Source organism: Trichosurus vulpecula, chromosome 3 (assembly GCF_011100635.1).
Source record: "Trichosurus vulpecula isolate mTriVul1 chromosome 3, mTriVul1.pri, whole genome shotgun sequence".
Classification (NCBI taxonomy): domain Eukaryota; kingdom Metazoa; phylum Chordata; class Mammalia; order Diprotodontia; family Phalangeridae; genus Trichosurus; species Trichosurus vulpecula.
Genome location: NC_050575.1, coordinates 44,236,116 through 44,262,727, shown reverse-complemented (window position 1 = coordinate 44,262,727; position 26,612 = coordinate 44,236,116). Strand labels below are relative to the sequence as shown.

At 34.7% G+C, this 26,612-nt stretch overlaps 1 protein-coding gene across 1 annotated transcript in view; it reads left to right on the top strand.

The window, feature by feature from the left end:
• BAZ1A (bromodomain adjacent to zinc finger domain 1A) overlaps positions 1 to 26,612 on the top strand; it is a 118,881-nt gene that overhangs the window by 55,199 nt on the left and 37,070 nt on the right. Inside the window, exons 7-17 of the mRNA XM_036751188.1 lie at positions 1,347 to 1,481; positions 4,220 to 4,322; positions 6,803 to 6,963; positions 11,502 to 11,597; positions 14,062 to 14,200; positions 15,140 to 15,286; positions 19,058 to 19,153; positions 19,285 to 19,509; positions 22,671 to 22,836; positions 23,357 to 23,470; positions 24,762 to 24,883. Of these exons, the coding sequence (XP_036607083.1) occupies positions 1,347 to 1,481; positions 4,220 to 4,322; positions 6,803 to 6,963; positions 11,502 to 11,597; positions 14,062 to 14,200; positions 15,140 to 15,286; positions 19,058 to 19,153; positions 19,285 to 19,509; positions 22,671 to 22,836; positions 23,357 to 23,470; positions 24,762 to 24,883 (1,504 nt within the window). The remainder of the gene's footprint in view (positions 1 to 1,346; positions 1,482 to 4,219; positions 4,323 to 6,802; positions 6,964 to 11,501; positions 11,598 to 14,061; positions 14,201 to 15,139; positions 15,287 to 19,057; positions 19,154 to 19,284; positions 19,510 to 22,670; positions 22,837 to 23,356; positions 23,471 to 24,761; positions 24,884 to 26,612) is intronic.

Here is a 26,612-nt window from a genome sequence, read left to right as displayed (position 1 = left end):
GCATGCCAACAGGCCAACTGGTCTGTTATTATTCCACTCATATACTTGTGATTTCCCCAACCAAAATCTCCTTTCCTTTTCTCTTATTAAAATATAAGTACTTTGAGGGCAAGGATTGTCTTCCTTTTGTATTTTTATACCTAGCCCTTACACAGTGCCTGTTATATTTCATAAGTGTTCAACAAATGTTCTCTTTATTGAATGGTATCCTAATTGTCTCAGTTCAGTTTTTTCTGTGCCTTAAACGTCTTTCCCCTCTTCATCATGTTCTCCACAGCTGCCAAAGTGCTTTCTTGAAGTCTTGCTCAGGACTTCCTGCTCAGAAAGCTTATCTTTAGGATAAAACATAACTTATTAGCATTTAAAGCCTTTCACAGTCTAGCTGTAGCTTCTCAGGTTTGTGTTCCAGCCGTACTGGCGTGTGTTCTGTTCCTCATTCACAACATTTCTTTTCCCAGTTCTGTGTCTTTACTCAGGCCCTACAATGTATATTCTCTCCTCACTTCTACCTCTCAAAAATCCTTAACTTACCTTCATTTTAAGTTCCACTTCCCCTACATGAGGCCTTTCTTGAATCCCACCCAGGTCCTAATGGCCTTCTGCTTCCCCGATTGGTTTTTATCTACTTATATTTAATTATATGTATTTTCTTGTTTTTCCAATACGTATGAGTTCTTTGAAGGACCATACTGTTTCACTTTTCATTTTGTTTTCTTTATTTGACTAGTATGTTGTTAGTGCTTAATAAATACTTAATGGCTAATTGACTGGGAAGAATCAGGGAATGGTTCCTGGAATAGGTGGCATTTGGAGTGAAATTTCAAGGGTGAAGAAGATATCAAAAGACAAAGATTGGAGGTGGGGAAGGTCATTCCATGTATAGAGAATGGTGTTACTGCATGGATGGAAACAAGAAATCACTAAAATGTATATGAGACAACTATAGTCTGATTAGATCATATGTGGATATGGTATTATGATATAAGCCTGGAAAGGTAGAGATGGGCCAGTCTATAGAAGGCTTGAAAGTTTTCAATTTAAATTTGCACATTGTTAATTATTATCAATACATGCCAAAATGTAATACTAGAAGATGTTATTATACTATTATGAATCCTATTATGAAATTGTGAGTATTTTCCTATTACAAATCCTATTATGATGTTTTATTTGATGTGTTAAAACACAAAGAGCCCTGGTAGGGCATTATTTATTATTACCATATGGCATTTGTATGTATTTAAGTGTATATACAGGTAAATAACAGACTATCACACAGGTTTCAGAAAGTAAAGTGTCCTGCTTTAATACAAATTAACACAATTTTTCTTTTTTTCTTAACAAAGGCATCATCTCTTACAAAATATAAAATAGCAGAACAGCATTTTTCCTACTTTTTCCCTGATGATCCACCCACATTTGTCTTTAGTCCTGCAAGCAGACGAAGAGGGAGGCCTCCCAAACGAATATCTATTAGTCATGTAAGTAGGGGATAAAATAGAAATGTTTCATTTAGTTTTTGTAAAAAATTATCTCCTTATTCTTTCCTAACCCCCTTCTGAATGAAGTTGAAATGTAAAATTCTCAACATCTTTAATAGTCCTTCACTACATCATAATGTAAGATGCTATATGAGAATGGCTCTCCCATATAAATGTCAGCAAGCATCATTGTTTCAAGTCTTTAAGTACATGTTGTGAATGAAGATTAAAAACCAGCTGCTAACAGTATTTTAAGTAAAGAAATCAGATTGCAATATTTTTGGTACAAATTAATATAGCACTAATTGTAGTCGTAAGAGCTGGATTCAAATGTGAATTCTATTCTGTCGTCTTAGGCAAGTCACCTAGCCTCTCTGGGCCTCAGGTTTTTCTTCTAACAGTAATAATACAAGTATCATATCTAATGTCTTATTAGAGAGACTTTACTAGAAAGGTTGCTCTTTTTTTAGTTCTTTCATTCTGTGACCTCTCTGAAATTTTTTATTGTACTGAGTGTCCAAGATTTTAAAATTGATATTGTTCACAAAGTATGTATGGGGAGGAAGATAAGAGAAATTCTTAGGGGAGGAAGGAGGAGGCATGAGGGAGGCGGATTATTTGTATTTCTCTTGTTCTTCCTTTTCTGTATCTATACTCATCCAAACCCTTAAACAATATGGGTGACTTCCTTTTCCCACTTGTTTCAGATAGGCTGCAGATGTAATCCAGAGATCAAAGGCAGTTTATATATAAATGTTGTTGCCAGGAACAAAATGCAGTGAAAATAGGAAGAGAAAGGAGTAGAGAGCTGTGTAGACTGAATTATTGCTATTTCTGTGGCCCCACTCTTTATCTTTTAATTTTTCCCTTTCCCTCTTTGTCACTTGTTCCTATTATTTATGTTTCATTCCATTTCTGTTAATTGTAAAAAGAATACAAAATACTATTATAGTTCACACATTAAGTATGAATGATTGAAGGTTTCCCTTAAGTCAAGAGCAGTGAGGAATGTATTTTAGAAATCTTGCAGGCAGACACAGGTTCTGTGCTGTGTATTGCTTACTCAAAGGAAGTAATCTACAAAGCTAGATTTCTTGAAGGATCTGGAAAACTGAAGATAAAACCCTTAGTCTCTCATCTTACTCTCCAGCCCATTTAGTAACTTATCTTTTTTCAGTGTTACCCCTGCAGGACTTTTCTAATGAGATACGATGAACGAAGTCTATTTTGTATTCTTTCTCTCTAAAAATAGCAAGACTTACCTGATGATATATGCTGAATGAATTTTGAATAATGCTCAAATTTTTTGTGCTCTTTGTAAAGTAAAAATTTCCCTATTCCATCTCCTGCATGTATCAGAAGAGAGATTTGGGCTACTTGAAAAATGGAGTGGAGTAAATGTTACCAAATCATAAAACCTCAAGAGATGGAAAGAGGGGTGACATCATTTGCATCTAGTCCAACCTATAGCTGAATAAGAATCCTCTCTACAGCAGTACCATATAGGTAGTTAGTCCATCTTGAAGACCTCAAGTGACAAAGAAGCCATTATTTTCTGAGCAGTGTGTTCCAGTTTATTCCTAACTTTTATAGTTAGGGACTTCCTCATTTTCCTACTTATCATCTAAGGCCAACCAGGACAAGATTATAAATCTTTTTCCCGCATGACATCTGTTTAAATACTTGAAGACAACTCAGATGGCCCTCTTACTTCTCTGGGCTATATGTAAATGCCCCTTCCTTCAATCTATCTTCAGAGAATGTGATTTCAAATTTGATCACCATTTTGGGTGCCATCTTTTCAGTTCTCCACATCAATAGCAGAATTTGAAGCCCTTTACCATTTTGATTGTCTTCCTCTCCTGTTTCCTTGGGTTGCCTCAAGCTAGCACAGTTGAAACTACCTTTCCATGTTATATTATATGTACGTATATGTGTTATGTGCATATATGCACTCGTGTGTGTGTGTGTACACAGGATAGGGATAGATAGAAATGCTGGTGTGGCGGTTTTCTTTTGGTTCTTTCCTACTTTCACACTGTAAGTTCGAACGTGTAAAGGAATCATGGATGTAGGCATTTCTGAGTGTTTTATGTAAGATGAATTACTTCATTTCATTTCATAGCTGGATTTATTAAAAGTAACATTCGTTGTCATAGAAGGGGGTTTTCTTTTTTCTTTCAACCATAAAGAGCACAATGAAGCTCAAGTTTTCAAATTATACTCTTCTACCTCAACTTTATAGTTAGGTTATTTTTATTCATTCTTTTTTGTTTTTAATGCCACTTTTATTTCTGAATATGTCTCCCTTTTCCCCTACCTAGTGAGCTTTTCCTTGTAACAAAGATTTTTTTAAAAATTAGTTCAGCAGAACTATCTAGTACATGGCATATGCAACATTTTATACCAGTAGCATGCCAGCACCCCCCCACACACACATAATATCTCTCTAGCGAGGCGAGAGAAGTACATTCTCTTATCTCCTCTCTCGAGCCAAGTTGGTCGTTGTAATTATAATGTTCAGTATTATAATGCACAGCGTTCAGGTTTCTTTTTCTTCCGGTTTCACGTTGTTATTGTCCTTGTTTCATTGTTTTCCTGCTTCTATACAAGTCATTCCTGTGTTTCTCTGAATTCTCCACGTTCATCGTTTCTCAGGGCGCAAGGATGTTCTGTTCCACTAATATACCACTTTGTCTAGCTCTTTCTCACTTCTCATCTACTTATTTATTTTTTAGGAGGATGCAGTTGCTGGTAAGCAAACTATTCAAGGAAATGGGAATAAAGCTACAAAGGAAAGAGAGAGACTTCTTAAACAAAAAGAAGAAATGAAATCTCTAGGTACATTTCAGCTTTTGCCTGCTAAATGATCTTAATCTACAAAAAGATGGTTTCATTACGCTAATTTTAAAAAATTTCTATAGATTTATAATTTTGCATTTCTTGAGGCAACTATATTTTTCCTCCCTCTTAGTATTACTTTCAGATTGGTAATTTTACTCAACTCTAGGAGTCATTTAGTCTTCATGGAAGTGCAATAATGATAGACCAATCATAATAACAGAAGTTTACATAGTGCTTTAATGTTTACAAAGTGTAATGTAATCTCATTTGCTGGAGGCTCTGGATACAAAAAGATAAACATACACATATACATACACATACGTATATATATGTGTGTGTGTGTACACACACACACACACACACACACACACACACACACACAGATATATGATCTCATTTGCTAGATGCTACGGATACAAAGAAAAAGATGAAACAGTCCCTGTCTTAAAAGAATTTACTTTATTCTTAAATCAGGGGAGATGGCGTGTATAGCTTTTCCCTGCTTGAAACTTCCCGATTAATTTATTGGGCAGTGCTATCCTCACTTTTCTCTTAACACCTTACGTCAGTTTCCTGGTCACATCGGTCCTACAGTACTCTTGCAACTTGTCTGATATTATTAGTCCTTTGCTTAAAAGTCTGTAACTCCTATTGCCTTTGAAATAATATACAATGTCAGCATTGTGCTAAGCACTGAGGATACAAAAAGGGGCAAAAGATAGTCCTTGTACTCAGCTCATAGTCTAATGGTGGAGACAACAAGCAAACAAGTATGTGTAAAAATGGGAGATAATTAAAAAAGAGAAGTCACTAGAATTAAAAGGGATTGGGAAAGGTTTCCTGTAGAAGATTGAATTTTAGTTGGGACTTAAGAGAAGCCAGTAGCTGGAGATGAGAAGAGAGCCTTCCAGGCATGCAGGACTGCCAGAGCATAGGGAGACACTGAAGTTTATTGAATGGGGGGGTGACATGGTCAGACTTACCTTTTAGAAAAAAGTCACTTTGGTGGCAGACCCACCAACAGACTATTGCAATAATCTAGGCATTAGGTGATGAGCATCTATACCATAATATAGACAGTGTCAGAAGAGAGGAGGCATATTTGAGAGATGTTGCAAACATGAAATCATCAGGCCTTGGCAACATGTTGGGGAATATTGGGGGGTGGAGGGCAGGGATGAAAGGAATCCAGCATGACTCCTAGGTTGCAAGTCTGAGGGCCTGGGAGGATGGGAGATGGGAAGGATTTAGGTAGAAAGATAGTAAGTTCTTTTTTGGACATGTTGAGTTGAAGATGTCTACTAAACATCCAGTATGTTTTCTCTCCTTCATTATGGGACCTTATGTTGTGCTTCATGTTGCATCCCCATGATAGAGTGAAAACTCCTTTAGGAGAGAAATTGTTTCTTTTTATCCTTGTATCTTTAGAGCCTAGCAGAACAGTTCTTTAAAAACTCTTATTGATAGTGTTTTTGTACTCTTTCCTGCGTTCATGGAACACAGGACCTCACAGTTTAAAAAGGACATTGATAGACCTCCAAAGGACAGCCAAGATGGTGAAGGGCCTTGAGTTCATGCAGTATGACAATTATCTGAGGAATTTGACCTTTAATTATTTTTCATTAGGGATTCTTAGATGATTTAATAGTATCATTAAAGAAGCACTTATTGAATGGCTGCTCTATTTAAGGTGCCATAGTGAGCAAGATATAATAATGAGGAAGACTTATCCCCTGGTATAAATGAGCTTGTATTCCAGCAAGAGGGAGAAACTATGTGCACAAACAACTGTAATACAAAGTAGGATGAGATAAATGCACAAATAAAGTACAAGGTACCGTGAGAGTTCAGAGGTAGGAAAAATAATTTCTTGTTATGAGGATAATAAAGAATTATGGAAGAGGTGCTATTTGAGCTAGTCCTTGAAGGATGGATAGGATTTTTTTTAAAACTAGCATTTAGGGCAGAGGGCATTGTTTATTGTGAACAAATGCCCAGAAAGTATAGGACATATTGGTGGAGTTTGGAGTATGAGAACTCAATTCACCAAACATTTTTAAAGAACTTATATCATAGATGATAGGGATACAGTGACAAATTGGGGGACATAGGGGAGGTTCAGTATATTTGCAAGTAAATAAGTCCAAATTAAAAGTAACTTCAGAAAGAAGAAGAGTGTCCTATTAATGTAGGGGCATGGGGACACATGAAGGAAAAATCTCATGTAGGATGTAGCACTTGAACTCTGCTTTGGAGGAAATAAGGGATTCTAAATGTCAGAAATGTTAAGAGAGTATATTCTAAACATGGTATCAGGAATATAAGCCTAAGATGATACAAGGCTAGACAGGTAGATTGGTATCAAATTGTAGTCAAATGAATGCCAAGATAGGGAGTTTGGACACTGTTATTTACATAAAATGTTAGTTTCATTTTTGCCAACATATAAAGCTTTAAATTTTGCTCCCCTTCCACAGCTTTTGAAAAGACAAAAAAAGAAAAGGCCAATGCAATAGAAGCCAAGAAAAAAGAAAAGGAATATAAAGAGAAAAAGAAGGAAGAATTAAAGAAAATTGTTGAAGAAGAAAGATTGAAGAAAAAAGAAGAGAAAGAAAGACTTAAACTAGAAAAAGAAAAGGTATATCTATAAATAAAATATTTTTTCCTTTACTTTGGGTAGCATAGATTTGTGTACCCAGGGAATTTTTTAAAAAGATGAATGTTTAGCACAGTGCCTAGAACATATAGTACACTTTTCAAATATTTATTGATTGATTGTTTATGGAATATAAAGGACATTTTTAATAATCAAAGAAGCTAAAACTTACATTTTAAAAATTAACAAAACATCATTTAAATATTGACATTATCAAGTTCTCCTTTTAATTAATTCTTTCTCTTAACCCATAATGCAGAACAAACTTTTCATCTTTATTTTTGCATTAAAAAATACCTTTCCAACTGGACTGTTTCCATACTCCTTCATTTTGCCAGGGAGGAGTGGTGGTATTTTAGGACTAGTGACTACAGGTGCATCCTATTTAAGCTTAAAATTGTAACTTTTTTTTTACCTTCTTGTCTACATAAACTATATTCTGGAGGCTGAGCTAAGGAAAATAAAATAACGTCAGTGGCATGGGAGGGAATTTGCTATTTCCCTGACCCTGCTAAATCTGGCTAGAGTTTTTGTGCAAAAACTGTGTACTTTCTTAAGGGCAGGAAAGAGAAGGACAGATAGCCCACCCAAAAGGAGCTGAGTGATGCACCCAATAGTAATGTACCCCCCAGAGGAAATGAGGTGCCACGGAGAGAGTTTGGAAGAGAGTAATAGAGAGGCCCTTGATTACCATGATACTAGAGGCTTCACTTTTGGGGACTCATGGAAACTCCAGAGTGAGGAAGCAAGTGGGAAATAGGAAGAAGGCAGTATTTATGGCAGCAACGACTCCTATAACAACCAAGGATCCCCAGAGTAGGAAAGCCACTCTTGCTGGACAGCTCCTGACTACTCCCATTGTGATGAGAAGGCTTTTGGCACATTAGTGCATACCGGGGCAAAAGCAATCAGTTTTTCCTTTTCTTGTAAATAGGTAGTTCATAGTTGTATCTGTGTCACATAATTCCCATTTTTGTTGGACGTATCTAGATTCAGGACACATATAATTGACTTTTAGAAGACAAATTTTAACAATGTTTAAACAGCTTTTCTTAATATAGCAATATATATAAAATATCAATTGAAAATTCTCAAATACTTGAAATACATATCCCAGCAGTTTGGGGGCTTAAAGAGGGTTTTATAAAAGAATTATAGACCATTAATGCATAAAGCATAGATCTTTATTACAGGGCCTTTTAATTCATGCAAGTAGATATTGAAGGCCTTAGAATGAAATGCTTAGGGACCTGGACATCAAGGGAAGAATACAGCCAAATTGGGCACCATGACCTCAATTGAAGTTGTCAGAAAGGTCATATGAGAAGATCTGGGATGTCGACAATGGCCCTTCAAAGAGGCTATCTTTAGATTTAATAGACTCAGTTTCATTTAATCGTGACTGCTTGGTCTACAGTCACCTTTACGCTAAGACAAAGCGCTTGAGGTAGGTCGTTTTTCAGAGTGGATTCCTATTTAGGTGAGTCTAGTTGGTTTTCTCTTTCTGATGTTGTAGACAGGGAGATACAGTAATATCCGGTGATAGGAGAGGCTAAACTAATTCAGAAAGGAGTGCAAGCATGAGGTACGGAAGTTATCAGAAAGAACCCCAGCAAGCATTATCATGCAGGAGAAGGGAGACATGCCCAGTGTCCGGAGTTGAAATAGCTATAGATTGTAAATGTGTTGAGAACATAAGATAATATTTACAAAGCACTAAAGCACTTTGTAAAGTGCCTGGCACATAGTAGTTACTATGTAAATGCTTGTTCCCTTACCTACCCTCACTGTTGTTATGTAGTGTGACGTTGAATAATTACCTATCAAATAAGATGGACATAATCAGTCCTTTCACTTTGAAACCCTCAGTTAAAAGTCAGCAAGTACGATACATTTCATTAGAGGAAATGTAACAACTGATACATGTATGGTATGTATGCATTTATACATAAGTGTGATGACGTGTGTGTGTGGTTTTTTTTTTTCCCCCTCTAAACTGGGTCCCTGTTCTTGGTCCTAGCAAGTTCATAGAATAGTGACTGACCACTTACTGTTCTCAATAGACTTTCAGGCAGTGTGGTGCAGTGGAAGTTACATTGTATTTGGAGTAAGAGGATGTGGGCTTGAATCCTGAGGAGGCAAGTCACTTAATCTCACTGAGATTCCATTCTGTCATCTGTAAAATTTAGCTGTTGGACTACATGACCCAAAGTTACCTTCAAGCTCTAAATCTCTGCTCCTAAAAATTAATTTCATATGTAATAATTTTCATTTGTTTAATTTTTTATTAACTTTAAAACTACTTTCATAATATAATGCAATATAAAGGTCTACAGTGTAATACTTTTACCATTACCCAGTAATTTTTAGTTGAGCGTCTGATCTGTGCACGTTCCTGTATAAAGGAGGTTTTTTAAAAAAAAAAATCAATGTAGTTTAAAATGAATTTCAAAGAAAGCTAAACACATAATATGCTAATATGTAATATGATTTTTAAAGATCTGGAAGACAATCAGAGATTAAAAATAGGTGACAGCACATCATTAACCCAATAGTCTTAACCATCTGAAGCATACTTGTTAACCAGGAAGTTTAAAAAAGTGTGTGTGAGACAGTATAGTGGATTAGCCTATACTTGGATAGAAGAGATGAATGCTAGCCTAAACTGCCATTTAGTTGATTGTTACTTTGGACAACTTTTCCTCTTTGAGCTTCTTTCTTCACCTTTCCTGATTACTTCACAAGGTTATGAGAATTGAAGGAGAAAATATACAGAAAAATACTTTGAAAATCTATAAAGCATCATATAAATATTTCTGTTATTATACTCTTTATTTTTTGTTGTTCAGTCAGTCATGTCCGACTCTTTGTGACCCTATTGGGGTTTCCTTGGAAAAGATACTGGGGTGGTTTGCCATTTCCTTCTCCAGCACATTTTGGAGATGAGGAAACTGAAGCAAACAGGTTTAAATGATTTGCCCATGGTAAGTGTCTGAGGCTAGATTTGAACTTAGAAAGATGAATCTTCCTGACTCCAGGCCCAGGATCCTGTAGCATGTTAGAAATGAAGAGAGTTTCTTCTAAGGACAGGCTTGCTTGACAGCATACTGTAGGGCAGCACGTTCCTCCTAGGAGGAGATAACAGATTAAGAACAAAATACCTGATCTCAAAAAAGCACAGCAGTAAGGGGAGCTGCATTGTTAGCTGTATGAGTACACAGCTTTCAATTCTTGCAACTATCAATGCTGACAGCTAAGGAAGAGATTTTTAAAAAAAATCAAAATAGACACAACCCAAAAATTGTAGCAACTTGAGACTTTAATGAAACATCAGATTGGTCTGCTAAAATTAATATCCCTGATTAGATCATTGTGTGGTATACAGTAATAATAATAACAGTAGTTTAATATGGATGTTCAAATATGTGACAAAGGAGAAAGTGTCCATTAAGGAAATTTAAAATTATATTTAATAGCTATTTAAGAAAGCAGAAAAGTGTGTATTCCATCAGCGATATCTGCCAAAAATTGTTGAAATCAAATTATGTCTCTTATAGGAGCAAGCTTTGATTTTTTTTATTTGGTTAAGTAACATATATGGAATATTCTTTTTTGGTGATGTCATATAAATGAGCTGTTACCATATTTTTCTGTGTTAGCAGTGCCTTGACAGTTTAATTTATTCAGTTTTATTTTTTTCATTGAAATATTTTTTCTCCCTCTTTACTTGTAACAAATATGCATAGTTAAGCAAAATAAATTCTTGCATTGACTATGTCGCAAAAAAATATATATATCTCATTCTATACCTCTTTGTCAGTGCAAGAGTAGCATGCCTCATCTTTGGTTTTCTAAATCAGTGTCATGATTATCATCACCTTGATTCTAAGTTCTTAAAGCTTTCAGAGTTTTTTGTTTTTACAATAGTGTTGTCAGTACATAGTCTACTAATGTTCTACTTGTCTTGCTTCACTTGGCTCTGTATCAGTTCATACAGGTCTTCCTAAGTTACTATTGCAATGTAGTTTTCCATTATATTTATATACCATACTTTGACCATTCCCCATTTTCCAGTAATTAGCTACTACACAGAGTTGCAGTACATGTTTTTTGTGCACACAGTCTCTTTTCCTCTTTCTTTGATTTCTTTGGGGTATAGCCCTAAGTGATGGTATCACAAGGTTAAAGGGCATGCATAATTTATTGACTTTCGGGGCATATTCCCCAAAATGACTTTCCAGAATGGCTAGCTCAAATTACAGCTCCACCAACAATGTAATAACGTGCTTATTTTCTGTAACCCATCCAACATTTGTCATTTTCCTTTTTTGTCAGCTTTGCCAGTCTGGGTATGAGGTGGAACCTCAGAGTTGTTTTCTAGTTTATTATTATAGATAATTTAGATATGTGACCTTATTCAGAAAATATGTAACAATTTGTCTTGATTTTGTTTTCTTATATATTTTATGTATATATATATATGTGTGTGTGTGTGTGTGTGTATAATGTTTTAATTATAGGAAAGAGAGAAGTTGCGTGAAGAAAAACGAAAGTATATTGAATACTTAAAACAATGGAGCAAACCTAGAGAAGATATGGAATGTGATGATCTTAAGGTATTATATAAAAACTTTAATGGTGATGTGTTTTATTGGTTGCTTTGTATTATTCTCAAATCTGCCATGATACTACCATTCTAGAGTGATTCCTTACCTCTACAGTGGCTTGTTCCTTTGTTCTACCTTACCTTACAGGGAGCCAAAAGAAGGTCACTAAAAATTGTCTAGGCCCATTTTAACATCTCCCAATTTTAGGGCTATTTCTGAATGCCATGTCTCTGACCTGCTTATTATGTAGGCCTAAGATTTCTTCCTAGGCAAAGTATTTCTAGTCTGACTGCATTTCTCAAATTGATGTTCTTTGTCTATATCTTAGCACACTCAGTTGAGTGATTTAGGTGCCTGTGTTGATTGAAATTTCAGAATTTTTGAATTAACATATCTGTTAAGATTTATCTATCTTACTGTGGCAGATTTTATTATTATTATTGTTTTTTGGAAGTAGATAAGGATCTGAACTTAAGATTTCTTTGGTGTGGTGAATTCCTGACATGGAAACTCTCTCCACCAACTTAGTGTATTGGGAAAAGTCATCTTTTTTTTTCTTTTTTTTTTTTTTCCAAAAGAGCAAATATTTATTAAGCATCTGCTGTTGGCCAGGCACTATACTAAGTGCTGGGGATGAGGAAGATGATGTACCTTTTTTTTTTTCCACATTTCAATTTATTTCATGTATTTTAGTTTTTGACATTCACTTCCACAAGATTCCAAATTTTCTTCCCATCTCTCCCCTTGACAACATGCATTCTGATTACCCCTTCCCCCAAACTGCCCTCCCTTTATTACCCCTCCCCTGCTCTTACCCCTTCCCCTTCAGTTTTCCTAGAGGGTAAGATAGATTTCTATACCACATTGTCTTTGTATCTTATTTCCCAGTCTGCATGTAAAGACAATTTTTAACATTCATTTTCTAAAACTGAGTTCTTTTCTGTTTCCCACCCCCCCACATTGAGAGGAGAAGCAGTTCGATATAGGTTATTCATGTGTAGTCATGCAAAACATTTCCATAATAGTCATGTTGTGGCAGATGATATTTCCCTCCATGCTATCCTGCCCCTCATTTATTCTATTCTCTCCTTCGACCCTGTCCCTCCTCAAAAGTGTTTACTTCTGATTACCCCCTCCCCCAATCTGCCCTCCCTTCTATTACCACCCCCCTCTCTTACTCCCTTCCCCCACTACTTTCCTGTAGGGTGATAGATTTCCATATCCAATTGAGCGTGTATGTTATTCCCTTCTTAAGCCAAATCCGATGAGAGTAAGGTTCACTCATTCCCTCTCACCTTCCCCTCTTCCCCTCCATTGTAAAAGCTTTTACTTGCCTCTTTTATGTGAGATAATTTACCCAATTCTACCTTCCTTTGTCTTTCTCCTAGTACATTCCTTTCTCTCTCTCTCTCTCACCCCTTAATTTTATTTTTTAGGTATCATCCCTTCATATTCAACTCACCTTGTGCCCTCTGTCTTATATATATATTCCCTCCAACTACCCTACTAATGAGAAAGGTCTATGAGTTACAAATATCATCTTTCCATGTAATAATGTAAACTTTTGAACTTTAAAGTCCCTTACGATTTTTCTTTTTCCTGTTTACCTTTTCATGCTTCTCTTGATTCTTGTATTTGAAAATCAGTTTTTCTATTTAGCTCTGGCTTCTCAAAAATGCATTAAATTCCTCTGTGTCATCGAATGTCAATTTTCTCCCTCATTAATTACACTCAGTTTTGCTGGGTAGGTGATTCTTGGTTTTAATCGTAGCTCCTTTGACCTCTGGAATATCATATTCCAAGCCCTTTGATCCCTTAATGTAGAAGCTGCTAAATCTTCCGTTATCCTGATTGTGTTTCTACAATACTTGACTTGTTTCTTTTCAGCTATTTGCAACATTTTCTTCTTGACCTGGGAACTCTGGAATTTGCCTGTAATATTCCTGAGAGTTTTCCTTTTGGGATCTCTTTCTGGAGATAATTGGTGGATTCTTTCAATTTCCATTTTATCCTGTGGTTCTAGAATGTCAGGGCAATTTTCCTTGAAAATTTCTTGAATGATCATCAAAGATTAGGAGACTAGGTCCCTTGCACACAAGCCCTTCTTTTGACCACAGACACTTTTAGGCTCTTGCTACTCTGTGATTTTTAAATTTCTTGATATCTCTTCCTTGGTTTTCTCCCCTTTTAGGGCATGCTTGAATTATAAGGACTTGTAGGACACCTATGGGGTTAATTTATTTTGAGCTGCCATACCTGAGAATGTTATCAGCTTAAAACTGTCATTGCTTTTTGAACTATAAGTACTATACTAAAAAATGTAATTTTTATTTTTTCAATAAATTACAGCTCTGAGAAGTCTTTGTAGTATAACTAAAATGCATAATAATGACCACATCCCATTCATCTTTTCTAATATGTGTACTTGCTCTCATTCAAATAGTTATTAAATTTTTTTTTTTTAATTTTGCAGGAACTTCCTGAACCTACTCCAGTGAAAACCAGACTGCCCCCTGAGATCTTTGGTGATGCTCTAATGGTGTTAGAGTTTCTTCATGCATTTGGGGAGCTTTTTGATCTTCAAGATGAGTTTCCCGAGGGAGTAACTCTAGGCAAGCCTCTTACCTTTAGAGGAAATTCACCCTGACAAGGGATTTTATTAAGTGTTCCCGTGGCATAGATACCGAAATGAAAGTTCACATTGTGGCTCCATTATAAAATAATAACTTTCTGCTAAAGATTTCTTGATAATTTCCGTATTATCCTATGAGCACAAGTACTAGGTAATGGGAATGGTGGTGGTGAGCAGTAGTCATTGTTGTCATCATGTGTGACAGATGCAGGGATTGAGAAAGAAAAGTTTGGGCTTGTTAGGTCCCCTATGGACTCAATGGCACTGGTATGTGATTAGAATTTAGTTATTCCGGTTCTCCAGCCATTAGATTACGGTCCTCAGAAATATTGGTGGCATAATCATTTAGGACGTTTTTGCTCTTTGCTGTACAAATTATAATACATTTGTATTGATCACCTTATTTCATTGAATTGGCATAAATGTTACAAAGGTATGTGCCTATTTGGATGTTTCATCTTGTGTATGTTTCGTTCTTTACAGTTTTAGTTATGTGTTAAAATGAAAGGAAATTAGTTTTTAATATTAAGCACTTTAGATAATTCATGTTAATTACTTCGATGATCACTCCCATATCTCAGCCTCTATGCCTTTGTACCCTATATTTGCTGTAGTCAAAAAAAACAGTCACCAGGTGTAATGATCCTGATGATGATTCAAACCCCTTTTAATGTAGCTAAACTGGTCCTTGATAAACAGGACCTTCAAGGCTTAGGTAGAATCTGCAGCACTTGTGTTTAGACTTAGTCTTTTAAGACCTCAGGGTCACCTTGTCTGTGGAAACTTAAGAACATCATTTAATTTTAGAGACATAAAAAGTATCTGTATTGCAAACATAAGCTTTCATTTTCTAATGCTCCTAGTGTTTCCTATTTACATGGAAATAATTTTGCCTTAATTTAAAATATTTTGTTTTCAGAGGTTTTAGAGGAAGCTCTTGTGGGAAATGATAGTGAAGGCCCACTATGTGAATTGCTTTTTTTCTTCCTCACTGCCATCTTTCAAGCAATAGCTGAAGAAGAGGAAGAAGTAGCTAAAGAACAAATAACTGATGCTGACACCAAAGGTCAGAGTTTAGCTTTATATTCCTGTTTGAATTGATATTAATTTGTTTGGAACTTAAAAATAAATTTCGTGAAGCCTTATAAAAAATTACTTTTTCGTTCTAGAAGTTGAACAGATTCAGTCAGTTCTGGGTATGGCATAAGCTGTTAGATGTTGGTGTGTATTCCAAAGATGCATTATCAATTATTTTATATAGATAAGAATTGTTTTTACTGCAGCATGGTTTTGAAGAACTTAAAATTTTTTGTTCACAACTTTTTCCTCTTTTGCTTCTTTGGCACTGAGATAAAATCTTCTTAGCCCCTAGAAGAAATAGTTCTTTTATTTACCTATTATTTTTCATTTAAAGATCCCTCTGAGTACACTCTTCTTTCCTCAAGCACTTGATCAGTTAATTTATTACAATATTTTAATGTTTATGACTTTAAACTTTTTGTATTTTGGCAGAATGTATTGAGAGTTATTGCTTAGGCAGGTTTTGGATTTTGTTCACAGTTTTTTAGACTCTAAAGTTTGAGCAGTGTTCCCTTTGAATGTTTTTTTTTTCCTTAGAAGATTCTTAGCTGGTAGTAGAGATTTCACTCCAAAAATTTTATGCTGTCAATTCCAAGTGTACAATTATTACCCTAATATTTATTCACTATTACTATAGCACTTGAAAAGTTTGAGAATACTTAAGAAAAAAATGTTCTAATATTTTTATTTATACATATCTTCCACTATTCCCTTGCATTCTTCTCCATTTCCCCAATTAAAATAACATTTACAGAGAAATTCTTGAACCATGTGATGTATATGCAGGTGAAAAAATTGCCTATGAATGTGTTAATCATGATGCGCTATTCTTTATGAGCAGTGTTTAAAAATGAGATTTGTGTCAAAAGAAATAAAAAAATCGCCACCCTGTCACCTCTGCATCAGGAATTAAAATTTTGGCTAAATAAATTAATTTTCATTTTGAAGGAATTAAGTACTACTCAGTTTGACAGAATTTGAAACTAGATCTCTAAGGAATTCCATACTTAAATAGATATAGAGCCAAGGTTGGCAGATGAACACTGCGCTAGCTATCTTTGCATCCTGTTGCCAAAGTCAATAGCTGGCAACATATGACCTAAATCCTAGTCATTGTTTCTTCAGGTACTCATTAAGAAATGACCCATACCTGAATTAAACAGGATACTAACATATATGTTGTATAATTATTTTACATGTCATAATTATTACATAGTATAATTATATACACACAATTTTTATTGGCAAAGTATATATACATACACACGGTAGGGATACCCACTTATCAAAAAGGAGATATTCTTTTTAAAGATAGGATGGAAAAGAGTAAAAGGAAAAATTCATTTAAGACTTTGCTATAATGAAAAATATTGAGGGGGAATATTGTGGGAGGAAACTTAAATGCATAAAAACAAATTGTAGCAAGTATTTTTTTCTTGTAGCCATTAAATTTTATTATGAGCCATAATAATGTCAACTATGTTGTACTGCAGAGTTACCCGATTAGAGATTTAAATCTATATATTATGGGATCTGGAATCCCAGTGATAAAAAGAATTTGTGAAAGAAAGAATCAAAAAACACATATAAGGCACCTACACTTAGACTGAGATACAAAGGCAAAAATTAAATAGATCTCTGCCCTCAAGGGGATATACATAAATAAACACATACACATTGGGAGAAAATATTTGTGTGGTTTGTTTTTCTATGGGTAATCATTTCCCTTGAGCCAATATTTCTCATAAAAAGTCTTTAAAATGCTTTTCCTTTCACCTTTTCCCATCTTATCTCTAAAAAGAAGATTTTACTTTTGATAAGTAAGAGGGTGTGTGTATACATTCCTCTGTGTGCATGTACATAGTTAGGCATATTCAATATATACGTAGTATTGATGTTCTTACTTTAGATTATGACTACAATTAGAGGGCGGTAATCATGGTGACAAAATTTAATTCACAACACTTAGATTTGCTGCATCTGTTTTTACTGAGATATATCCTAGAATGCCTTTATCTTATCCCTTATTGACCCAACAGTGTTATTCTCTGATCCTAGAAACCTCTAGTCAGACAAATAGAATGCTGTTGATTTATTTTAATGTGATTATATAATTTCCAAGTTGTACCTCCAGTTCATTTTTCTAGGGTTATTTATTTACCTTGCAATAGAATATTATAAGGTATGTATTTCCACTACAGAAAGAACTCTGAAAAAAGTGAAAGTGTGGCAATCAGTTGACAAAGAAGAGAACCAAACTTAAAAAGATTAATAAATAGATTCTGTATCTGAGTATTTAGAGCTATTAGAAATTTTATTTTCTTACCAATGAGATTCAAAAGTATATTTGCTAGATAAGTTTTATGTGGGAAAAATAAGGAAGTTTTAGGTCAGATGTTTCCCTGAAGAGAAAGGGTCATTTCTGTCTTTTGAAACCTAGTTTCAGGGGGAGGGGGAGGGGAGCGAATATGTGTGTGTTTGTACATATGTGTCTTATAGGTAATTTGTATTTTCACTTTTCCCACATCTTATATATTCTTGTTTGTGCTTATAATATATTCCTTGAAGTGTTTGATGATTATTGTGTTGTCATCATTAGGTTGAATTTAGTTAGCTTGTAAAAGTTAGGAACAGAAACATACAATTGTCGACCTGGAATGTATCTCAAATAGCATTTAATCCAAACCTTTTTATTTTATAGATGAGGAAACTAGAGCCCAAGGAAGTTATGTGAATTGCCCAAAGTCACATCAACTAGCCACTGGCAGAGCCAGGAATAAAGCCTAGGCCTTTTGACTTCAATCTCGTTTTCTTCCCATGCCACTACAGTGCACCAATAGCTGTTTGGTTTTTTGTTTTGTTTTTGAATGAAATATGAAAATTCTGTTTCTTACCATTCTTTGGTTTTAAGATAGACTCTAAGGAGATTTTCCTCCATTTGCCTCTTGGATTGCAAGATTTTTGAGACTTGGAAGAACTTTTTTTTTGTTAAATGGAAAATTTAGTGAATTTCCCTGAGCATTAGACAGCTGTGAATTTTGATTATTTCTAACCTATAGGATTGTGGATACAATATTTAGAAATATTATATTTGGAACTGTGTCGGCTAATACTTTATGATTGGATAGTGTGAAAGGGCTGTCCATATTTCTGTCAGCCCTCTGGAGAACTATCCACAAGTGTTGAGGGATTATTGTTTGAGACTAATTAAGTTTTCCTAAAAATGATTGATATGTAAAGTGTTACTGTTTTTAGACCTTCTTAAGTAACAGCTTATGTTTGGTTTTTAAAAATTATATCATTAAACCTTGACATGAATTAATTTTAAAAATCTTTGTAAAAGACAGGGTTATCTGAATTGTTTGATTTTAATTTTTGAAATAGCTTTTCCAAAGACCAAATTCTAAGTCAAGAAATACTGTGGTATTGTGAAGTATGACTCATTTAAATGCTTTTTAAAGCACATTACAACTTTTATGTAAATGTGTATGTGCCTCTATTGTAAATATCCTAGCAATTGTCTTTTTTACATAAAATAGTAAGGAAAATTTAGTGAATCCTGCATGATTTGGGATACATAGTTTTTAGATGGTGTGCAGGCAGAATGAATAGTGCTAAGTTCTCGTTGTACTTAGTGTTGATTCTGTTGAGGCTCATGAATGCTAAGTTGTCTCTTCAATCTTTTTAAAAGGGCTGCTTTCCTACCCAATATGCAAACTCTGATTTGTACTAGAATAAAGTATTTATTTCCTTAAAGATTTAACAGAGGCTTTGGATGAAGATGCAGACCCCACAAAATCTGCACTGTCTGCAGTTGCAACTTTGGCAGCTGCATGGCCGCAGTTACACCAGGGTATGTGTGGGTTTAATTTTTTTTATTTAATTTTTAATTTTTATTTTTATAAAAAAGGCACATTTTTCATTACTAAATATCTATAATTGTTTATATTCTAAGTAACTTTATTTTTTTTTTAACAACTGTAGGCTGCAGTTTGAAAAGCTTGGATCTTGATAGCTGCACTCTTTCTGAAATCCTCAGACTTCACATCTTAGCATCAGGTGCTGACGTAACATCAGCAAACGCCAAGTATCGTTATCAGAAACGAGGAGGATTCGATGCTACAGATGATGCCTGTATGGAACTTCGTTTAAGTAATCCTAGTCTGTTGAAGAAACTTTCAAGTACTTCAGTATATGATTTGTTACCAGGTAAAGAAAAAAAAGAGAAAAAACCTTTGTAGAACACATTCTTCTTAACCATTTTGCTTCTCTACCATGAAAAGGCTAAGAATTTAAAATCACTTTATATAATATTCAGGAAATTTAATAGTTCCTTACAGATAAACAATTTTTAAAATTATATTATTTTTTATTATTGTAGTTTGTAATTTTATTTTTATCCCTCCCTTTGTTTCATTCTAAATTTGAACTGTATTAAATTGTCTAACTTAACTTTAACAAACGTTTAAGTGTCTACTATGTGCAGTGTACTATGTTAGAGGATTATAGGGATTTTAAAAAGCCATTCCTCCTTGCAGGAAGCTGACACCTAGTAGGGGATATGTGACATATAAATAAATAATTGTAATACTATATAGGTGTCCTAAGAAAAGTACAAATACTGTTGTTGTTTGTCCTTCATTGTTGAAAAGGACCGTGACATCAGGAAGGTGATGCCATGACTTGCACGTGAATTGGATTAAAGTGAGGGGGCGCTGTGCAAAGTCTCCTCCAGAGCCATCTGAGTCCAGTGGCAAGATACAGATCAGGATGACTGGAGATGGCCCTGGAGACCTTGGCCTTTTTAAGTTAAGGTCTTTCCCAGGTCTCACTTTCACTGAAGCAACACTCATTCTGTGATTAAGGCTAGGCAAAGAATGGCCTCTTTTATGTAGTCAAAAATAAAAAAATCGATCTGGGGCAGGGGGAAGATCATCAGGATTTCTGGGCCAGAATGGAAATAATTGCTATTTACACTCAGTCTGCCTGGACAGCTACTCATCTTCCTTTGTGGGTTCATATTTCATGTCCTTGTTCCTGTTTGGGGGTATACCCTGGAACTCTATCCTGGTACTGCTCCTTTTTCTCTACTCTCCATGATTTCATAACTCCCTTTGCGTCAATTACTTTCTCTTTGTAGAAGACTCCCAAATCTACACATTTAGCATGCATCTCTCTCCTGAGTTCTAGCTCTACAACTGCTCATATGTCACATAGGTGTCTCAAATTCAGTATGTTCAAGATAGAGCTCATTAACTTTCCCCCTAAGCCTACTCCTTTTCCTAACTTTTCTGTATCAAGGGTACAACTAACCTTTTAATAACCTGGGTTCAAAACCTCATTGTTATCCTTGACTCTTCCTATTTCTGACTCCCTATTTCCTGTCAGTTTCCAAGTCTTAGCAGTGTTACCTCCAGACCATCTTCCACCTGTCCCCTTATTTCACATAGCCAGAGGTCAGACCTTTATTAATATTGGCATTAATGTGAGAATAGAACCAGACTGCCTACCTAGTGCTTTTCCCACCCCCAACCAACTATGCCAGTTTTACATATGTAGTTTTTGTTTATTCAACTAGATAATTGTCTTACTAATCAGGAGTCATGTCTTCTTTATTTTTACTCCTAAATATTTTAATATATTGCTAGGTACCCAGATATTCAAATGCTTATGGAATGAATGTACTAAAGAGACATTTTTAATGGTCAGTCTATAACCATGCCTTCCATTAAATGTTAAAATAAAAGGAAAGACTTTAAAATGTCTCTTTATTATAGTCATGGTAATAAGGTATCTTAACCTGAAAGACCAATGCATCAGGAGTTGTAATTAAAGATTTGGAAGACTTTTAAAGAAAATCTTAAAGTATAAGGTATGAAAAACACGAATATATAGTACTAATGTGCATATAGTTAGACCCTTTATCCACAGGGAGGTGTGATATATCATTAAGTTAACTAGTAGTAAGGGCCGACTGAGGATTGCTCAGGCTGCCACCAATCAATGCCTTGTTTAATAGATGTAGGGAGTATACGTAGGTCTAAAGTCTAGGATGTGTATAATGAGGTAGGGAGTTGGTATAGATAGTCCAATGGGTACTAAATATCTTTATGAGCCAGTAGAAAGGCAGTTCAAACTAATAATTCCAACAGGTGAGGTTTGTTACTCTACCAGGGAGAGAGAGAAGTGTTTTGCGGAGGCCTACTCATGAGTAATTGCTAGGCATAGTGTCCTTGGACTGGGGAGAAACTGCCAAGGATAGTATTTTGAGGCTAGGGAGAAATATGGTCTTGGAATTGGGGTCCAAGCACCCCATCAACTTCAGGGTTTTTAAAGCCTGAATGATAGGGTAGGATGGTTTCCATTAACAAAAATAGTGAATTTGAATTGAGGGGTTATGATGAGTCTGGTTTTCAAAAAGGTATTGGGGTGGTGGTACGAGCATCAAGGTAAAGCTGTCCTGTAGGCAGGACCCTTTTGATGGTATGGTGAATCCTGTGAACTCTTTAGAATAATATAGGTTGAAAAAAAAATTCATAATTGAAGTGATTGCTGAATTTCATTTAGAGTTTAATGAAAATACACGTAATTTTTCTCCCCATCTAAGGTCATATATACCCTGAAATGGACTTGGAGAAGTTCGGGCTAAAACTTTTAGGAAAGATCCTTACTTGAAGCTTTGGGAATAAATGGAATTACTGACAGAAGTAATAGCAAGGTAGTAAAGAAAAACAAGTATAGGATTTTAGTTACCGGTTTTATATTTAGGTTTTAGTAAAACCTAAGGAAGAGTTTCAACAGCAAAATGATAAATAGCATCAGGGATAAGGCAGTATGGTGTAATGGAGCATTAAAAGTCAAAAGGGCAAGTTTGAGACCCAGCTCTGGTATTTGCTAGACTAGATACTTTAATCTCTCTCCAAGCTGTTTTTCTCTATGGGACTGTAAAACATTGCACGTACTACCTACCTCAAAACACAATGTGAAGAAAGTATTTTATAGACCTACATTTATTTGCTGCCAAAAGCCGTGTTTTAATTTAGTTTGAAGTTGAGTTCTGTCTTTTGTGTATAAATACCTTAAAAATTAGTAAAGGGTGAATGATTCAACATGAACCATAAAACCTACTATGTCTTTTAATTGATGAATAAGACTTTTGTTGATGTATTTTAAAATGTAATCATTACATCTAAGTGCCATTTGAGGTAATGTCTATATTGAGTCATTTTTTTTCTTTAGATGTTCTATTTCATATGTTTAAGACAGCTCTTTTCCTTTATTAGGCATTTTTGCATTAGATCACAGGAACTAGGGATTTTATATGCTCCTATTATTTATAATTTAGAAATCATATTCATGATTTTTAACAGGGGAGAAGATGAAGATACTTCACGCTCTGTGTGGGAAACTACTGACCCTTGTCTCCACTAGGGATTTTATTGAAGACTATGTAGACATATTAAGACAGGCCAAACAGGAGTTCCGGGAGCTCAAGGCAGAGCAACATCGAAAAGAGAGGGAAGAAGCAGCAGCAAGGTCTGAATCAGATAAAGTTACCAGAGATGTATGACTGTAACTTAGTATTCAAATAGAAGTTGGCTCATCTGTGGCAAATACTTTTCTACCTTTCCTTTATGTTCCTCCTTTACACATGGCTTAGTGCGATGTGGGGGGGGGAAATCCTGGGCTTAGGGTTAGAAGACCTGTATTTGAGTCATAGGTCTGGTACTTTTGTGACTTTGGGCAAATCTTTGTTCCTTCATCTGTAAATTGGGAATAAAACACACTGTCCACCTCAGAATTCTTGTGATTATCACATGAGATTTATAAACCTTAAAATGCTATATAAATGTAAATTAAAATCTACTTGGCTTGTTAATCTTGGCTTCAAAGGGATTTATAAATTTTGTTTTCTAGACCTTTGGGGCTGTAATTGACAATCCAGTGCTAAAAATAGTATCTTCTATGTCCTTGTAATTAAGGAAAAGATTCAGATAGTACTTGCGATACTCCACACTTTAAATAAGCTGAAGCATCTTATTATCTTCATGATTAGGATTCGTAAAAGGAGGGAAGAGAAACTTAAAGAACAAGAACAAAAGATGAAAGAAAAAGAAGAAAAACTTAAGGAAGAAGAACAAAGAAATCCTACAGCAGAAGTATCTACTGGGTATGACTTTAGTTACTAGCCTACTCAGTAATATTTTTGAAATCCTCAAGTTTTATGGAAAGTAAATGTTACAGAACATCTTACAATTTCTAAAGTGTTTCTGTAATTTAGAAAAGCAGTTTTAGTACAGTGAACTCGTAATATCTTGTCAGATATTGAATTTAAGTATTAGAAGCTGACATCAAATAAGCTGTGTTGCAAAAGTTTGTTTATAAATTTATGTTTGTAGCTTTTACACATTTTCCCCATGGAAATTATTATTAATGATAAAAATATTTAATCTATAATGTAGATGAAACATAATAATATAAAATACTGTATCTTCAGAGTCCTAATTAAACCTTACCCCAGCCAAGTATAAATAACTAAAGAGGTAGAAAATTCCTAGTTGGGAATTCAACTGGCTATAATTTTGAGTTTCCATGAAATATATTGCATGGATACTTCTTTTTTTATTTTGGCAAATAAAGTAATAGTTTTTGGTTGATTTTTTTTTTAATACTATTTATTTATATATATGTTATTTCTACCCTGTGAGCCATTCCTTAAGCACTAGGTTTGGAGTCAGAAAGACCCGAGTTTTGAATCCTGCCTCAGATACCATGTGACCCTGGTCAAGTTACTTAACTGCTATTTATTGTTGCTATTTATTTCCTCATTTTCCTCATCTGTTAAATGAAGATAATAAAACCTCTCAGAGTTTGTTGTGAGGATCAAATGAAATTATAAAACAAAACTTTAAAGTGCTGTATAAACTTAGCTATTCTAACAAAAGGAGTAAAATTCAAATTAAAGTACTTTATAAATGTTAGCTATTCTTACAGAAGGAAAAAAGCAGTTCAGTTAAACTAAACAACATACTGACTATTTATGACAGTTTATGCAATATTCCACATCCTTAACTTACCCCTTCTGCAATTGAAGTCAAGGAAGTAGTGTACTTTCTCAACTCTTCTTCAGGGCCAAACATTTATTATTGTTATAATTGAGTTGTGCTTTATAGTTTGCATACAGTTTTGTTTTGTAATTTTCTCCATATATACATATGCATATACATACATAATACATATTGCTGTAGTCATTGTATATGTGTTTTCACTGTCAATTCATATAAGACTTATATGAATTATAAGATTTTTAATGCTATGTTAGAAATATAGAATCATATTTATGGAATTGAGGAAATTTTCAAGTTTCTAGAGATGGAAATAAAATGCCTTATGGATAGTTAGTATACTTGACTATATCATGTTGTATATATGCTTAGTGAATTTGATAATGTATTATTAAGGGAAGAAGAACGAGAAGATATTGATACTAGCACTGAAAGCAAAGAAATTGAACAGAAAGAACAGGATCAGGATACAGCCACAGAGGATGAAGAAGATTTGGTATTGCATAAAAGAAGAAGAGGTAATTACTGTTGCTTTTGCTTTCTTTTTTCAGTTAATTTAAAAATGAAGCTTTAAAAAGCAGCCATGTGGTATAGTGGGTATAGAGCCAGCCTCAATATCCAGAAACTCTAGGTTCATTCCCATCTTTGACAACATAATTTCAGGGCCCTTAAAGTACCCTAGTTAGCTCCCTAAGTCTATAAATTATAGAGAAGGTGCTAATCTATACTGGTATAGGAAGTTTCCTCACCAGTGTTTCCTATAAAATTAGTTTCCTATACCAATGAAATCACAAGACCAGTCCCTGTCCTTATTTTCTTGATTATAAAAATCATTATCAAATGTTTATCCAGTTCTTAACAATAATGAGTAAAATGCTGTTAGTCCATTTTATTCATAAGATGGAGGAGGTACCAAGAAGGGGAAGCCTATAAGCCACTAAACTTCAGTTTTTTTGTAAGTGGCAATTACAAATTAGCCAATATGGTTTCATCAAGAAATCATGCCAGACTAACTTCATTTTTTTTTTTGAAAAGTTAACTACACTGGTAGATTAATAATGCTGTAAATGAAAGTTTATGGAGATTTTAAGACATTGTGTTTTAAAATTTCATATTCTTGTAGACAAAATGAATCAATGCATGAGCTACATAATAGTATAATTAGTAGGATATAGTTAATTTGATTTTGAAACTAGTAGAAAAACTGGATCTAGAGTAGTCATTAATGATTGAATAGTGTCCTGAAAAAAAATTCTATAGTAGAGCACCCCTGAGATGTGTACTTGGCCTTGCACTGCTTAACATTTCTTTAAGTGACTTGAATGGAGATATAAATAGCATGCTTATAAAATTTGCAGCTGACATAAAACTGGAAGTGTTAGATAATCCGTTGGATGACAGAATCAAGAAATAAAAAACCTTAATAGGCTAAAACATTGGACTGAATGTAATAAAATGAAATTTTAAGATGTCAAAATAGGCTTCATAAGCCTATGGGGAAGGTAGGTCTAGATAGCAGTTCATCTAAAGAAGTTCTTGGTCTTTTAGTGGACTTCTTGTTCAATCTGAGAAAATAGTGAGATATGACGACTGAGAAAAGCTAATGCAAACTTAGATTACATTGAGAGGCCATAGTATCCTGGAGGAGGGAGGTGATAGATAGTCCTCCTGTACTCTGCTTAGCTTAAATGTAGCTTATTGTTTTCAGTTCTGGGCACCAAGTTTTAGGAAAGATGTTAATAAGATGGAAATTGGCCAGAGGAGAGAACTTAATTCTGCTTGACCCCAGAAGGCTTGATGTAATTAATGTAAGACAAAAGTAGAATGAGGGCTACCTTAGGTAATAGGTTCCTTCTCTCTAGAGGTCTTCAAGCAACATCAGGGTTTGTTGTAGAGCAGAATCTTGTTTCAGGTATGGTTTGAACTCGGTGTTTCTGAGGCCTTTCGCATTCTATGATAGTGTGAACAAAACTGAATGAACATATTCCCTGTGATTTCTTTCCTCTATTTTGGCACTATTACTTAGAATAGTTAGATGTTGAATTACACTTACTTTACCTTCAGGGAAAAAAGTATACTAATGTCAGTGATTAGACTGAGACAGTATTTTAAAGATTGTTTGTGGTGCCAAAGCAATAATTTCTTAGTTATAAAATTGATTAATGTTTTATAGCAGTCACCTTTAGACAGTCAGTGAGACATATTGTATTTGCATAGTTAATGAAACAATTGGAAATTTTAACTATT